The sequence below is a fragment of the Anguilla rostrata genome, chromosome 9 (genome assembly GCF_018555375.3).
Source record: "Anguilla rostrata isolate EN2019 chromosome 9, ASM1855537v3, whole genome shotgun sequence".
NCBI classification, from domain to species: domain Eukaryota; kingdom Metazoa; phylum Chordata; class Actinopteri; order Anguilliformes; family Anguillidae; genus Anguilla; species Anguilla rostrata.
This window is the reverse complement of record NC_057941.1, coordinates 41262748-41278541: the sequence shown is the minus strand read 5'-3', so window position 1 is coordinate 41278541 and position 15794 is coordinate 41262748. Positions and strand designations below refer to the sequence as shown.

Below are 15794 nucleotides of genomic sequence, written 5' to 3'. Positions count from 1 at the left end.
GTGCTGCTTAAACATTTTGAAACAAATGCTTGATGTGGATAATTATCAGGCATAATAAAGTGTAATGTTTTCTGTATTCATGTGCTATGGAGGATACTGTCAGTCTGTATTTGCATGGTATGAAGCCAGATCTGGGAAAACAGAGGCAGTCAATTCACTGGGGGAAATCTGTTACAATGGAAGTGACATGGAGTTCCCTTCTTATCACAGGATGACACCCCTTTGTGATCACATAGACAGAGTGGTTTCAGTACTGAAAATGACTGCAGCCACCGTCTCAAAACGGCTGGGTAATACAGATTGATTTTCATGCAAATGTCTGCACTCTTACTGAGACAGATGTGGGCTTCAGGCTATCCCACCCACACTGTGACAGAACAGAGGACAGATCTGAAACCTGGAGTGAATCTGAAGACCAAGACATTAAAACTGTACAAAACATGAACTTTTATTCCACAGTGAGATAAATATACATTACGCACTAGTACAAAACCTTGATAAGGTGTGGTTATACAAAAACAGTCTGACTGGTTGTCATATTTTCCCCCCCATACTGCATTAAACTAAAGGAAGAGCTTGTTTAATGCAATGTAACCAGGCTGTTCTCATTCTACCTCTCACAGGCTAAATTAACTGCACTACTAATTTTCTTGCCAGAAATTACCACAAAAAGTAATTGCTGAGATGCAATTGAATGTCTCACAGGACCAAAAGTAATATTAGTAAAAACGATAACACCAAGCCAAATTCTTTTGTCAAGTTGAGTAAAATTTATAGAGGCAAACAGATTTTCCTGCTGACTTAATGTCTGAGAAGAGCAAGCTCTTTGCCAGCCCCGCCCTGCCCCCCCCAGTTTGCGAAATGTGTCGAGTTGTGATCCTGTGCTTCTCAGAAGCTGAAGTGGTTCTTGATGTCCTTGATCTGCTTCATCATGTCAGCGATGTGCTCGCCCCTGTGGAAACAACGCTGTCAGAGCGGGCCTCGCTTCCACGGCGGGAAAAAGAAAGGTTGTCAGGACACGTTAGGCACTGGCACCGAGCTGGACGGCCAGCCCCGTCACAGTCACAGCCCCCCCACAGGGTTTGAGGAGCCCCCTTTCCCCCTACAGTCGGGTATTTGGAGATACTCACTGTTCTTTAAGGACCCCTTGGACGCACTTCTTCTGGTGGACGCTGAGGGCGATGCTGGCCCTGGCCGGGGACACTCCTTTCTCCATCTGCTTCTTCTGATACTCCATCTTCATATTAACCTGTGGAAGGCCGAGCGGTACTGTGTCTGCAGTAGGTAGATGTTCAGTTTTTGTTTTTAGAACCCAATTTCATTTTATTCCCCGTTTCTTCCTTTTGAAAGGAAGAACTGTTGAAGTCCAGTTGAGACTCATGTCCTCATTGCTAAGTATAGCCTGGTATACGGTCCACAGCCAGCTGCTGCTAGCCAACCAACCGACACCTTCCCCCCTTGGATGATGTTAGGGCCAATTATACATCACCCCAGGAGATTCCCAGCCACAACTGACGCTCGCATGGTCAGGCACAGTCAATTTATTTCCAGACTGTGGGGCTTGCACAAGGACATGTGATTTAGTTGCACACACCACCTAAGAGTTTGAAGTATAGGCATTTGGACCAAATACTCTGTATCACTGTTCCCAAGGCCACATTCCTCAATAAACAAAGACTTATCCGAAAGGAGTTTTGTGTTATACAACCCGATAGAAAAACCAGGCTAAGCATCTTTCACACCCACCTTGTTTCACCTTTGCACCAGCAATTTCCTGGCTAAATAGTGCTCAAAGAATAGGAGCAGTTCTTTAACTACGTCACTCCTTTACCAATCTATATTGAGCAGGGCTCGGCAATTGCGGTCCAGGAGGCCTGGTGTATATGCAGGTTTTTATTTTCTGCAATTACCCTGACCAGATGAGATAACTGGCTGTATATACTGATTCACTCATAGATTAGATTACAGTAAAAAAGTTTCATAAGGGCACACAAGAGCAGTCTTCAGCTGTCATTCACACACTTATCAAGAAATTTAGTTAAATGTAAGGTGGTGAAAATGTTAGGGATAATTAAGTCATTGAGACCAGAAGTTGACATGAAAATCAGAAACAGATATAGCCTTTTGTGAGTCTGGTAAAGCATGGTGGTGCAGTGGGTAGCACTGTCGCCTCACAGCAAGAAGGGTTTGAATCCGACCTGTGTGGAGTCTGCTTGTTCTCCCAGTGTCTGAGTGGGTTTCCTCCCACAGTCCAAAGACATGCAGGTAGGCTAATTGCAGATACTAAATTGCCCATAGGTATTAGTGGATGAGTGAATGGTGCGTGTGCCCTGCGATAGATTGACTGTCCAGAGTGTATTCCTGCCTCTCGCCCAGAGCATGCTGGGATACGCTCCAGCACCCCCGCGACCCTGTCCAGGATTGTGAGTGGGGCTCTGACCTGTTTGATGCCGTTGTCCAGGTGACGCAGCTGGTCGTTGATGGTCTGCAGCTCCTTCCTCATGTCCTTCTCGCTGTCCGACAGCACCGGCAGCTGGCTACGCAGGCTGCTCAGAACCCGCTTCACCCTGACCCGGCAAACGCACGCTAGTTAGCCCAGGCAAACCACTCAACAACATAAGCCACTTTTCCACCGCATGGTACCAGCTCAACTCGACTCCACTCGACTCTACTCGCTTTTGGTACCAGGCACTTCATTTTCCACTGCAGATAGTACCCCGTCAATGTAGCTGGTCATCATTAGCAACGCCGCATGAAACGCGTTGCTCTGACCAATCAGTGATCTGCAGTGTTTTCACGTCGCCTTTTGGTATTGCCTGAGCTCGCTTGGAACCTCGATGGAGGCGATACCAAAAAAGTACCAGGAACCAGGTACTATCCACAATTTTTGCCTGTTGGAAAACCAAAAAAGTCTAGTCGTGTCGAGCCGGTACCATGCGGTGGAAACGCAACTATAGGTGAACCTTTCCGAGCCCGACCTCGGTTTCTCAAGTCTTACAGACCATTAAGATGGTGTTATATACTTGATTGATACAAATCATTGATAATTGCTCCCTAGCGTTTCATGCAGAGATGGAGGAGCAGCGAAAATATGACAAACCTGTTCATGGTAGCTTCCTGCTGATCTTTGGCATCTTCATACTTACTAGCCAGACGTTCTGCGGACTCTCGCAGACTCTTACTGTGTGACGCAGAAAACCGTTAAAGATGAAAATGAAGCATGAAAATCCTCTCTTCAGTACGAGCCCTTACGATATGAGATAACACGTGGTTTCATACACATTTTCCTTGTTTACTCAAATGACCAGTTAAGGCCATGAAACGGGCCTTAACAAAATTTAAATACATAAGACCAGGTATTTATAGTAACAGGACTCAACTGAAAATGTCATGTATATTAAATTATTTGGTTATCATATAATATTTTCTAACTGGTTAAAAGCATACACGAAACCAAGTATGCTTACAACAAGAAATGAAATACACCATTACACTTGTGCAACTTACGGGAAAACTAATATGCTAACTGAAATATGATTGTCATTACAAGCACTAAATTGACTGCACAGGTGAGACTGTGTATTTCTGGAATGCTGTCTTAGGGCTTGATATAGACACACACAAATACACAGAAGGTAACTCCCGGTTATATACCTGTCCTCTCTGCACAGAGCAAGGTCCTCAAGCTGCTTCTTCTTTTGCCCATTCAACAGTTTTACCCTGCAAGAGAGAGAAATACAGAGCTAAAGGAACAGCCGGGGAATAGGGCGGCAGGGTAAGGAGTTGGTCTTTAAACCTAAAGGTGGCAGGTTCGATTCCCCGGTAGGACACTGTCATTGTACCCTTGAGCGTGGTACTTAACCTGCATTGCTTCAGTATACATCCAGCTGTACAAATGGATGCAATGTAAATGCTGTGTAAAAGTTGTGCAAGTCGCTCTGGATAAGAGCGTCAGCTAAGTGCTTGTAATGTAATGTAATGAATAAACTCACTACGACAAACGATCAGCTCAAACATCTCCACACAAGCTATGGGGATCAGCTACAACATTTCTACAAACGTAAAAGATTAGCTCCTTGCAGATAAAATAAATGATCGAGCCAATTAAAAACTGAAATTTACATGAGGTCCTGAAACTGACAAAACAGAAACTATGCACCCCTAACAAAGAGGATGAGCTGGAGTGTCCCCCCCTAACAAAGAGGATGAGCTGGAGTGTCCCCCCCAACAAAGAGGATGAGCTGGAGTGTCCCCCCCCCCCCTAACAAAGAGGATGAGCTGGAGTGCCCCCCCCTAACAAAGAGGATGAGCTGGAGTGTCCCCCCCCAACAAAGAGGATGAGCTGGAGTGTCCCCCCCCCCCAACAAAGAGGATGAGCTGGAGTGTCCCCCCCTAACAAAGAGGATGAGCTGGAGTGTCCCCCCCTAACAAAGAGGATGAGCTGGAGTGTCCCCCCCACAACAAAGAGGATGAGCTGGAGTGTCCCCCCCTAACAAAGAGGATGAGCTGGAGTGTCCCCCCACAACAAAGAGGATGAGCTGGAGAGTCCCCCCTAACAAAGAGGATGAGCTGGAGTGTCCCCCCCCCAACAAAGAGGATGAGCTGGAGTGTCCCCCCTAACAAAGAGGATGAGCTGGAGTGTCCCCCCCCAACAAACAGGATGAGCTGGAGTGTCCCCCCACAACAAAGAGGATGAGCTGGAGTGTCCCCCCCCCCCCCCACAAAGAGGAGGAGCTGGAGTGTCCCCCCCTAACAAAGAGGATGAGCTGGAGTGTCCCCCCCCTAACAAAGAGGATGAGCTGGAGTGTCCCCCCTAACAAAGAGGATGAGCTGGAGTGTCCCCCCTAACAAAGAGGATGAGCTGGAGTGTCCCCCCTAACAAAGAGGATGAGCTGGAGTGTCCCCCCCCCCCCCCCAACAAAGAGGATGAGCTGGAGTGTGTCCCCCCCCCCCCCAACAAAGAGGATGAGCTGGAGTGTGTCCCCCCCCCCCCAACAAAGAGGATGAGCTGGAGTGTCCCCCCCTAACAAAGAGGATGAGCTGGAGTGTCCCCCCCCCCACAAAGAGGATGAGCTGGAGTGTCCCCCCCCCCCACAAGAGGATGAGCTGGAGTGTCCCCCCCCCCCCCCCAACAAAGAGGATGAGCTGGAGTGTCCCCACGCCGCTCTCCCTCCAGGAGCCAAAGTCCGCTGGCGCGCACGCACCTCCTCTGCATCTCCTCCCGGGCCAGGTCCTGCTTGAGGATGTACTCCTCCCTGAACACCTGCGTGGCCCTGCTCAGGAGCTGCAGACACTCTGCCGGAGGAGTCGAGGACGTGTCCTTATCCGCCCTGCGACACAACGCGGAAGCGGCCATTTTAGGTGCAAATTCAGAGGAACATCTTCAGCGTCACATGGATAATTTATTCTACACTTTAAAACACAGCAATGAATTTGTATGACATTTCATTTGCAACAATTGCATCAGTGTGATATCTTAATATGGAGGGGGGAGAAAAAAAAACCTTTCTTTAGTATCACTAATTATTATCCGAGTTACCTCAGGAGGAGTGGATTCGTTGAGCCGCGTGCCAGAATGTTGCGGATGTGCTGTTCAAATGGGTCATTGGTCAAGCCACGCAGCGGAGAGCTTCCAGGCCCCACCCCCGGGTGGGAACACAGCAAGGGAGGGGAAGGCGGGCGAATTGAACTCCTAGAACACAAAAATCAATTATTTTTCCCAGCTGGTGAGGCGAGTTCCCATGGAAACGGCCTTTCCTTCATTAAGGCCAGGATGATAACGACAATGTTTGGATGAGGTGCAAGACCTACAGCAAAGGGAGCAGGAGGCATTCGTAGGTGCTGGTGACGCAGATCATTGTGGCTCCCAGAGACAGGTCTGACACGATCCAGAACCCGCGAACTGGGGCCGACAAGCTGGAGAAAGAGGGAAAAGCAAACGAATCCAGATCTGAACATACAGGCCTGAACAACCACAAGTCCACAATATGATCTTCACCCAGGACCACATGAGAGGCTGAAAGCAACGCATAAATGGGTATCAAAGAGTGCTCCAGCTGGGGACTGTGTCTCTACATCCTTCCAGTGATAAGGCAAGTTACTGAACAGTGTTTACCAAGCCCTCCCTGCGACACAGCAGGATATATCACGACTGTTACCTGCTGCTAAGTGGCCTCGTGCAGAGGATGTGCTCCACAATGCACCGCTGTTGAGCTGCTAACTCCTGCAAGCTGTCCTTATCTTCCTCATCTACCAGGGGAGGGAGGGAGGGAGAGAGAGAGAGAGAGAGAGAGACAGACACCATCGTCAAAAACGACATTTCACAAAATGAATGCCATTCACCGGTCGATGCAATTAAATCTAAACTTTAGCAGCTATGTCCATAATTTTTTCAGATCGCATTTAATAGCTGCGTTTATGAAATGCAGCACAGCTTTCATGGAGGCAAATTACCCTTCGAACCGTTTAACTGAAATCCCAAAGCGGCGCAAGTTGCTTGTTGCTCACCAGACTGAAGGAAGTTGTGCAGTTTGTTGAACCAGGTGAGGCCGACGCTGTGCACCCCCGCCTCGTGTGTGCAGTGGTACCTGTGCTGGCACAAGGGGTCTGGAACCAGACAAACACATACATGCTCACGCATCAGGGCGGCCGGTGTAGACCAAACACACTTAGAGCTGGGGTGGCCACTAGAAGCCCATCCTGTAAAGGACAGAGGTCCCGCCCAGCATTGAGACAGGCAGATGAAACATAAAAACAGACCATTTGGGGTTTGGGGGAGGTCAATCTTATCTTTTTAAAATAATTTTTCTTAATTAATCTTAATTTTGGTAGTTAAATTACTTCACACTACCACTAGATGTCCCTAGTCTATTGAAAGCTCAACATGGGTCGTTTGGAGGACCCATTTGACCAAATGGGAGACCAGGATGTCGGCAGGACTTGAGCGGGACTTCCGTCCTTCCTCGGGTGGACACCTAAGCCGCGTTTCCACCGTAGGAACTTTACCCCGGAACTAGGAACCTTTTGAGGAACTCAGTGCGTTTCCACCGCAGGAACTAGGGTCTAAATGTAGTTCCGGGGGCTTTATTTTACCCCCCAAAAAGTTCCTGCTCGTGGGGTAGTACTTTCCGAAAGTACAGGAACCTTTTGGGTGGAGCTTGCAGCGCTGAACATTTCTGATTGGTCGAGTACTCGCAACATTTTTTTGTGTTTATTTTCAACCACCATGTTTAAAAATATGCAGCCGCAAACCAATTTATTTTCCTAATAACTTAAAATCAAACTTGTATGTTATGCGGCGCAGTAGCCTAGTTTTGGTTAAAGCCTGCCAACGTCTTGGAATTATAACGTGTGCTCTTCTGTTCTTTTCTTGCTTTAGTATTCGTTTTATAAAATGCTAAGCATTCGTGCTGGGACAGCATATTACATATCAAAACATTCAAACGGATTAATTCGGTTGCTGAATATTTTCTTCCGGATTTTCTTTGTTAGCCCGTTGTAATTGACTCAAAACGTTTGATACAGTTATGTGAGGTATGCGGTAGTTCTGCGTAATTCACATTGGTGATACAGTAAAAGCAAACTGGAAATCACCTTCCGCACTTTTTGTCAGGGTAAAATAACAGGTTAATTCTAGTAATCGTCCCTTTAGCTTTTTCAGATTGCCGTAATTTTACTCTGCCATTTTTCAATTCCACAAAAAGACCAGGAAGACTATGGACTAATTTATGGTGCATGGTTCGCATCTGGAGGGCACACTTCGCTGCTCGGCTAGCAGTAACTTTGAAGGAAAGCAAACGGTGGCTGTACCACTGCTAATTTAAATTTTCACGCAAGTCCGAGTTTTCGTTCTATTCTTGTCATTCTGCGATTAGCCTATATGGAATTGACGATGAGAAAGTAATCAAACAGCAAATTGTTTACAACATGTGCATGTTTTCTGCTGTTGTTGCCAGTTATATTGGAAATGTGAATGCATTCTGTTGCTTCGGATGTCAAGACATGAAAGTGAATGTTCGCATAAAAACATAATGTGTTTGAGAGGATATATAAAACAGTTACAATCTGACTATTGGCCTGTTATATCCTATTTGTTGCATAACAACGGTCCAAGTTCAACTACCAACGACAGTTTTGCTTAACGGTAAAATATGCCCAAACGGCTGCAGAAGAATATTTCAATTCCAGGTGATTAAATCGATAAAAATCTATAAATACAAAAGTAACCATATATAGTCATTGTTGGTAACCCGTTGTATATAAGTGGAATAAACCCCTCCGGGCTGTCCCGGTTATTAGAAAATAATGTAGGCTACTTCGGTGGTAGTATGGGGTTACAGAAGAAATCATATGACAGATGGACCGACGACAACGTCGCTTTTTCATACGTCAGTGGGCTAATTTTCCTAATCTTCGCGGGACTTTAGACCGCGGTGGAAACGCAGACAACCATGGGCTGAAGGAACCTTTTAGTTCCTTGAAAAGTAGTTCCTGGGACTAAAAGTTGGTGGAAACGCGGCTCTAGTTGCAACCTGGGGCCTGATTTATTAAGACCTTCAGCATAGGCAAAACCTTCTAGCCCATGCAAAACTAGTAACACAACCAACGATTGGTGCAAAACAAATACCGTGACCAATCACTGGTCATGCTGTTGGCTTTGCCTGTGCTAAAAGGTTTTGTGTATGCTTTATGTCTCAGTAAATCAGGCCCTTAATGTGCTACAACCTTAGGAAGGCCTCATGTTCCCTTATGTTTAAGAAGAGTTTGGAATTGCTCCCATTATAACCTGCACTGCGATTTCATCCACAGGGGTGTGACATCATACACACAGTGCCAAAGCAATCTCACACTTGAAATTCTTGAAACTGCTGACAAAAGCAATATTTTTGAAGCAGACTGTGACTGCAGATTAAGGGGAGGTACAGCTTAACAAATGAAGGCATGATTAAGCAAACTTCAGTGAGAAATATGCATTTGCACTGTAGCACAGACGACTGGGTTTAACATCTACACGCTGCAAAAAGAACAGTGAGATCTGTAATGACCAGAGACCACTGCTCAGCGGAGACCTCATATTCTTTCTGGTTTTAACAGACGAGGGCCCCCAGGTGGCCCACTACCATCAATTTGTGGCAAAGTGACAGACTCATTTTCTTGGTCCTAAACCCAGTCAAAGCCCCGCTGGGCTTCTGTGGTTTAGAAAGTGAAGGGAATACAGAGGAGTGGCCTCCGTACCTCTGTGCAGTCTGATTGGACAGGTGAAATCAGATTCCGCAGGCTCCTCCTCCTCCCCGGCTGCCAGTTTGAGTGTCAGTTCCAGCTCCACACACTCGAACACGTACAACGAGGGAACAGACTCGGATCCACGCGTCCACCTCTCCACAGCCTGGACGCACACAAGGGATTCTGTTAGCTCTGAAAGACGGGCTCAGGTAGATCCACAAACGCAATCTCACCTCCTACCCAAGTGCTTAATACACACAGAATCCCACGTCATTAAGATTCAGTAAACATGTTTGTTTTGTCGTATTTTGTGACCGATTGCTCTGAATGGACAGGTACGGACAGACAGGCAGATCTTTTATTGTCGTTGAAGATAATTTACCTTGCATGAAATAACTCAGTGAGACAAACAGATTAAAGCGCAAAGTATACCACAGTTTCTACATATTTCCAAATATTTACAGGATGCATGCTCAGAAAGAAAAATAAAAAAGGTAAAAAGTACAATAAAAAATTTTTAAAGGACAAGATTGATTCGATCTGAAGGATCCAAATCGTTGATACTGACCCCAGACTCCTCCTCTTCCTCCGCCTCCAGCACGACACAGTGGTACAGCGTGCCCGTTTCCGTGGCGATGACCAAGATGTTGGGCACGCACGGCAGGCAGAGCACAGCGCAGGCGTCGTAGCCGTAGTTATCCTCCGCCGCGGGGTACATGGGTAGTGGGCCGAGCAGCTTTCCTAGAGTTCCACCGCTGGGAAACAAACACAGAGCCTCAGACCACAGGCCAGTGCATGCTGGTCGCTTTATGCTAGCCACCGCATGCTAGCCGCTACATGGTAAATGGACTGCATTTATATAGCGCTTTTATCCAAAGCGCTTTACAATTGAGGCCTCTCATTCAGCAGAGCAGTTAGGGGTTAGGTGTCTTGCTCAGGGACACTTCGACACGCCCAGAGCGGGGATCGAACCGGCAACCCTCCGACTGCCAGACAACCGCTCTTACCTCCTGAGCTATGTCGCCCCCTACATGCTAGCTACTGCATAGAATGCACTGCATAGAAGTCACTGCATACTAGCCACCACATGCTAGCCACTGCATACAAGCCGCCGCATGCTAGTCGCTGCATGCCAGCCACTGCATAGCCATCACTGCTAACTTACATTTAACCCCTAGGTATTCAAACTCGGTCCCGGTGACCCCCCTTTGTATGCTGGTTTCTGTTCAAACCACAAAGGCAATCCCAAAATTTTAACAAGCTATTAATTTCTCTTTACGAGGTATTTTTCATGTTTAGAGGGATTATTTACTCTCTTAAATCACATTATCCCCAGGACCCAGGTGGAATACCTTGGATATAGCCTAGCAGAATTCATCCACTTGTTGCATCAAGAGAGGTAGCAGGCATGATGCATCTCTCAAGTCTAATCACAGAACGAGCACAGATCCCAGGTGCTGGTCTTGATGAGCAATTACATTTATTTAGTAGACGCTTTTACCCAAAGCGACGTACAAAAGCACATATCATTGGACATTGGACAACTACAAAACACAGGTTCAATAAGATACAATACTAATTTTGTACAGCTATTTCCAGCCAATTACACAGTTCAGTTCACGCAATGAACATTATTCTGACCTAACTTATGCCAAGGCAACCTAGGGAGAAACGAGGGAGCGCGATGACACTGACCTGTGCGCCAGGCTGGTGTAGATCAAGTAGGTCTCCCCGTTCCCGTACAGGACGTAGAGGGGGTACGCCAGCACCTCTTCCTTCCCGCGGAGGCCCACAAGCTGCCGGGGGGCCCCCGCCGCCGGCCCGAAGTCGAAGGCCACGGCGATCTCCCCGAGAGACGCGGCGTAGGAGCGCCTGAAAAAGCAGGACGGATGGTGTTCTCAGCACGGGCTCGCACCGCCTGACCTCGGCCACAGGCCGCCAAATCTCATCAGCGAGAAAGCAGAAGCAGTTGGCCTCTGCCAACCGCTGCCAAGCGTTTTCCGACCGCTGCGCCAGCCATCAAGCCACAGAAAAAAGAACCGGTCGTGGCGAAAGTGCTGCGTTCGCAGGAACAAGCTCAAGCTGGCTGTTCTCTGGAACACAGCATCCAGCATCAGAGACAGCAGTCGCTCTCAACTTCCTGTTCCGTCTAAACTTGTGAACGGGTGCAATGTCATTTTTCCCTATGTCAATTTCAGGTGCTGACAACCTCTGAAAATCACAAACAGAAACCATCTTCATAGAAACACATGACAACAGCCAGCACAGAGGACTAATCTGACACTTCATCAGGGAAGTATCAGGATCTGAGAGATGACAGCATTATTGATTATGCAGGCGCACAAAGACTTTTTAATCAGAGCACAGTGCGCCGTGTCACACCTTTCATCTGCACTGCAACGCACACAAGCAACTGTTGAAAGAGCGTAGAGTGTGTGTGTGTGTGTGCGTGCATGTGTCTGAGTGTGCACATGTCTGGGTGTGCGCGTGTTTGTGCGCACGTCTGAGTGTTTGTCTGTGGGGGTGCATGTGTCTGTGCGTGTGTCCGTGTGCGCGTGGAGTTGAGACAAAGCAGCTTACCCTCTTGTGTGAACCGTACCATCCTCCTCTGACTGGGACACGGAGAGCACCCGGGCTGGTGTGTGAGGCTCTTTTAGACTGTAGAACCTGCAGATAGAGCTCAATGAATGGACAATATAACCCAATACAACCCAGAATGAATTTAAACAGCTATCCATCCATCTCCAGACAGGCAGAAGGGTTGATAGCAGCATTTAAACCCTTTGAAGAGCAGGTTTTTTGTAACATTTTTTTCAAAATCCTAAATCAGTGTTTTAGAACTCTATTGCTTCCAATTACAGGTAGTAATTATGACATCAGCATTGGAATGTCCAGTTAAAAACATTCTAATCACATACTTGTGATCTCACACCTTAGAGGGTTAAACCTAGCGTTAGCTTGTGTTGTGCAGTGACACGCCGTCCCATAGGGGCCCTGTTACCTGAGGGAGTTGTCAGACGTCAGCAGCACCAGGTGGGGCTCCTCCGTCTCGCTGGGGTACCAGGCCGCCTGCCGGAGGGTGACGGACGTGGAGCTGGTGAAGAAGCGCTCCGCCACCGGGATGGTCCTGCCAGAGGAGGGAGAGGGAGAAGGGAGGTGAACGGATTCTCCAGCGAGGGGCGCTCTTCGCTCTATGTTCACGTGACATAAGATCGCAGCCCCCCGCAGGATTTTGGGTTTGACGGGATGCGGGGTCCGGACAATGCGACTGGGTGTAATCCCACCCCTCTCCCTGCTGTGCGATTTCCTCCCCGGCCTGAGCCAAAAGTGGCTCCGACGCACCTGCCCACAGCTCCTTAGATCTCTCACAGGAGCTTCCTGTCAGAGGATGCTGGCTTTCTATTTGCAATTCAACATCACAGAAAGCTAGCGTTTGATCTCTGATTTCTTTTCAATCCCTTCTTGACACACCACGTTAAAAGTTTTAAAAAGGGATACTTTTTTTACAGTATCTGCATAGCAGCTTTGTTTTAGAAGTGAGAAACACACATAAAACCTGTGTCGTGAAATCCTAAACCTGTTGTCATATCCATCAGCTCTTTACAGATGCCTTTTTTTCTGGAATAGCGTTCGAATTCCTTATTTTTCATTTACTCCCCAATTTGGAGAGACCCCGGTTCACAGATGGTACAGACACACTAAGACTCTGCTTCTGAACTGTGAGGCGAAGCCTTAGTGCCTAGATTAGAAATAACACTTATGTATCTCTGGTAATGTGTGCTTTGGCGTCAGCCACATAAGAGGTGCTAGTTGACACTTTTTAAGATTGATCTGGCTTGGAGGCAAGAGATGCACCATAATTATTGCCATGGAGTCTGCTACCTTTATTTGCACTTTCTTTTTTTATCCTAGTCACAGAGTCAACAGTTTTTAACACTTGTTGCACTGCCCTAAAGGGGCATGCTTTTCTCTAGACAATGATGCTTGTTTCACAGCCACAGAATCAGAATGTCACTCTCAGTACAAGGAAAAACTGCTCAGTTGGCTGTACCAAGGACAATTCAATGACTTTATTAGTGCCAGGTACATCCACCAATCAGAAGCTTTCCCGTAAAACCACTCTTAGTGTCTTCTGCATCAAGAAAATAAAATTTAGAACTTAAATCCAAATGAAAATAAGCAACTGGTGGCAATAAAAAAACAAACAGATTTTTACAACCATTTTTGTGATGAAAGAATATAAACTGTTTTGCTCTGAGAAGCCATATTTTAAAGAACAGATTTTATAAGGCCACATAACGATAACTATATTAAGAACTTTTTTACCACAGGTTATTCATTAGGAGCTCAGTGATACGTACAAAATCACTATAGGGTCTAATGAGTAACCCCAATACCCCATTCCAGTCTGGGATGGCACTCACTCATGTTTTTGCTCTATCATGAAACCTAGCACTTGGTCTCGCTTGGATAAGGCGTCTGCTTGCTAATGTATGTAATGTAAGTGCAGGGCATCTTCAATACTCACTTCTTGACCTCGCCGCCCACTCGCCTCCGCCTGTGGCAGCTCCAGGACAGTGGCGCCGCGGTGGCCGATCAGAGCCACGTGGTACTGGGTCGGGCTGAGCAGCACCTCGCACACCTCGAACCGCGGCGGGTTGATGCACAGCAGGGTCTGTGGGGAAAGCGCACGGGTCACAGCCTGCGCCTGCTGACCTTCCAGCAGTTCCTTACCCAGATCAATTAGAAATGCTCTAATCGCACGGAACAGTGTAGCCAATATGATGACGTGTTCACCATTGTCAAGACTGGACAGGAGTTCATTAAAGGCACAACAATGCTATCACTACGCGGGCTTTTTAAATTCAGGTTGGGGCGGAGACGACAGTAGAGGAGGGAAAGCCACAGTCCACTAGACTTGCAACAAAATGAGACCAGAAGATGCATCGCAAGGAATTGGAAAGAAGACTACAAGACTAATGTGTCAGCATTAAAAAGAACTCAGAGAAAGTGTTACTGTAACACAACAAAAGAAGATACATTTTTTGATATGACCACACTGGAGAGACCACAGCAATAGCAGTGACAAAGCAACCGCTGTGCATCAACAAGGACTAAGTAAAAAGCAGAGTCAGTGGGACCAAGCAATCCTGTCTCATGTGCATACAAAAAATTACATAAACCATTTTTATAGTGTTCATTTTTATTCCAATATTTTCTAGTATTGTTGAACTGTCAGTAATATTCAATTCTGCAACAGATGAAGGTGCACTCTCTAAATATTTTGATAAAATATTCAACACCGGAGGCAGTGAGAGAGCAATGCTGTGAGGGTAATGTGTTATCAGTGAAACACACTCTTATTGTGCATGTACAGTATTTTGATTTGGACTTCTCAAATCAGTGTCTGAGAACATATGAAAGCTCATGAAGCCTCCTTTTCTATGTATTGCTATTTTTGGATTTAGCTTTTCTCTTGAAGTCAAAATGTAAGATTAACATACATACTTCAAGCTATTTGATGAGGGTTACTATTGCAAAAAGCGGCATTAAAAACATACGGTGATGTATGTTACACAGAGACAACTTCGTTGATAGTGGTACTTTCAACCTATTTTCTCCAAATCTCCAGTAATAGTGTGCATTTCAGAACAGTACAGCCTTAGTGAATTCACTGAAATTATTACAATTACCACTGCTATTTTGGACAGGATTCTACAACCCTGATCCGAGAGAGCTTAAGGTTATAAGAGGTTATATTATTAAACACGTAATTTAATTAATGAACACGGCTAACTCACTTGGTTTCGTGGGTCTGAATTAGTTACGATTATAAATTAAATTGAAAACAAAAATCAGAAGACCCTGGGGCTCCTAAGACCAGACATTGACACAGTATGTGCGGATGACGAGCGATGTTCAAACACCTTGCTACACAGTAACTCACGCAGAGAAGGACATCAATAGCGCGATGCATTTAACGTATTTGTCTAGTTAATCAGGCAGCTGTCAGAAAAGCTTAAGTGCAGAACAGAGCCAGATTTAACGGTAACGACTGTATTTAATGTATCACGGTAGTACAGGTCAGACTGAATTCTGAAAGAAATCAGGCCACAAAGCACTCGAATAGAAAGCGCCTAGCTAACTACTTCTAACCAGCTAGTTAGCTCATGCAAATAACCAGAGGGACCAAGGCTTACCTGATATGCGGAACTATCTAGCACTTCTGAGTTCAGCTGTCTCAGGTTGGTTGTGTAAAATACACTATCATCGTCGTCCCATACGAATAAATCACCATTCAAGCAAAATGTAAGGTTTTTCGCAAGTTTTCTACCACTTGCTTGAGGTTCCAAATGAAGCTTCTCCCGTAATTTCATAAAAATCTTGTGGCCGGGCAGCTCGCCTCTCCAGTGTTCTCCTGTGAACGCCGCCATTTTCACAAATATCTCCTCGTAATAGAATGACGATATAAGTGAATTTACCAATAGAAACGAGGTTCCAGTCCCTCTAAAACGAATTTAACCAATCATGTGAAAAGGAATGGCAACCCTCGGTGGAGGTAAGGGAATTGT

At 46.3% G+C, this 15794-nt stretch overlaps 1 protein-coding gene across 1 annotated transcript; it reads right to left on the bottom strand.

Moving 5' to 3' along the window:
• Positions 1 to 427: 427 nt before the first annotated feature.
• Positions 428 to 15681, bottom strand: nup88 (nucleoporin 88). The gene is made up of 17 exons (XM_064352169.1): positions 15423 to 15681; positions 13759 to 13897; positions 12224 to 12404; positions 11803 to 11889; positions 10918 to 11094; positions 9791 to 9977; positions 9235 to 9385; positions 6508 to 6606; positions 6159 to 6249; positions 5812 to 5916; positions 5540 to 5692; positions 5205 to 5330; positions 3655 to 3720; positions 3101 to 3181; positions 2441 to 2567; positions 1131 to 1249; positions 428 to 952 (listed from the first exon to the last, which is right to left on the bottom strand). The coding sequence occupies exons 1-17, from the start codon at positions 15654 to 15656 to the stop codon at positions 889 to 891; spliced, it is 2187 nt and encodes a 728-aa protein (XP_064208239.1). The 5' UTR covers positions 15657 to 15681; the 3' UTR covers positions 428 to 888.
• Positions 15682 to 15794: the final 113 nt, after the last annotated feature.

Coding starts and splice junctions, on each gene's coding strand:
- nup88 (XM_064352169.1), bottom strand. CDS start 15,656: ATGGCGGCGTTCACAGGAGAACACTGGAGAGGCGAGCTGCCCGGCCAC. Junction 5,331..5,539: donor ACGAATCCACTCCTCCTGAG/GTAACTCGGATA, acceptor GTTGTGTCGCAG/GGCGGATAAGGACACGTCCT. Junction 3,182..3,654: donor GCTCTGTGCAGAGAGGACAG/GTATATAACCGG, acceptor TGCGTCACACAG/TAAGAGTCTGCGAGAGTCCG.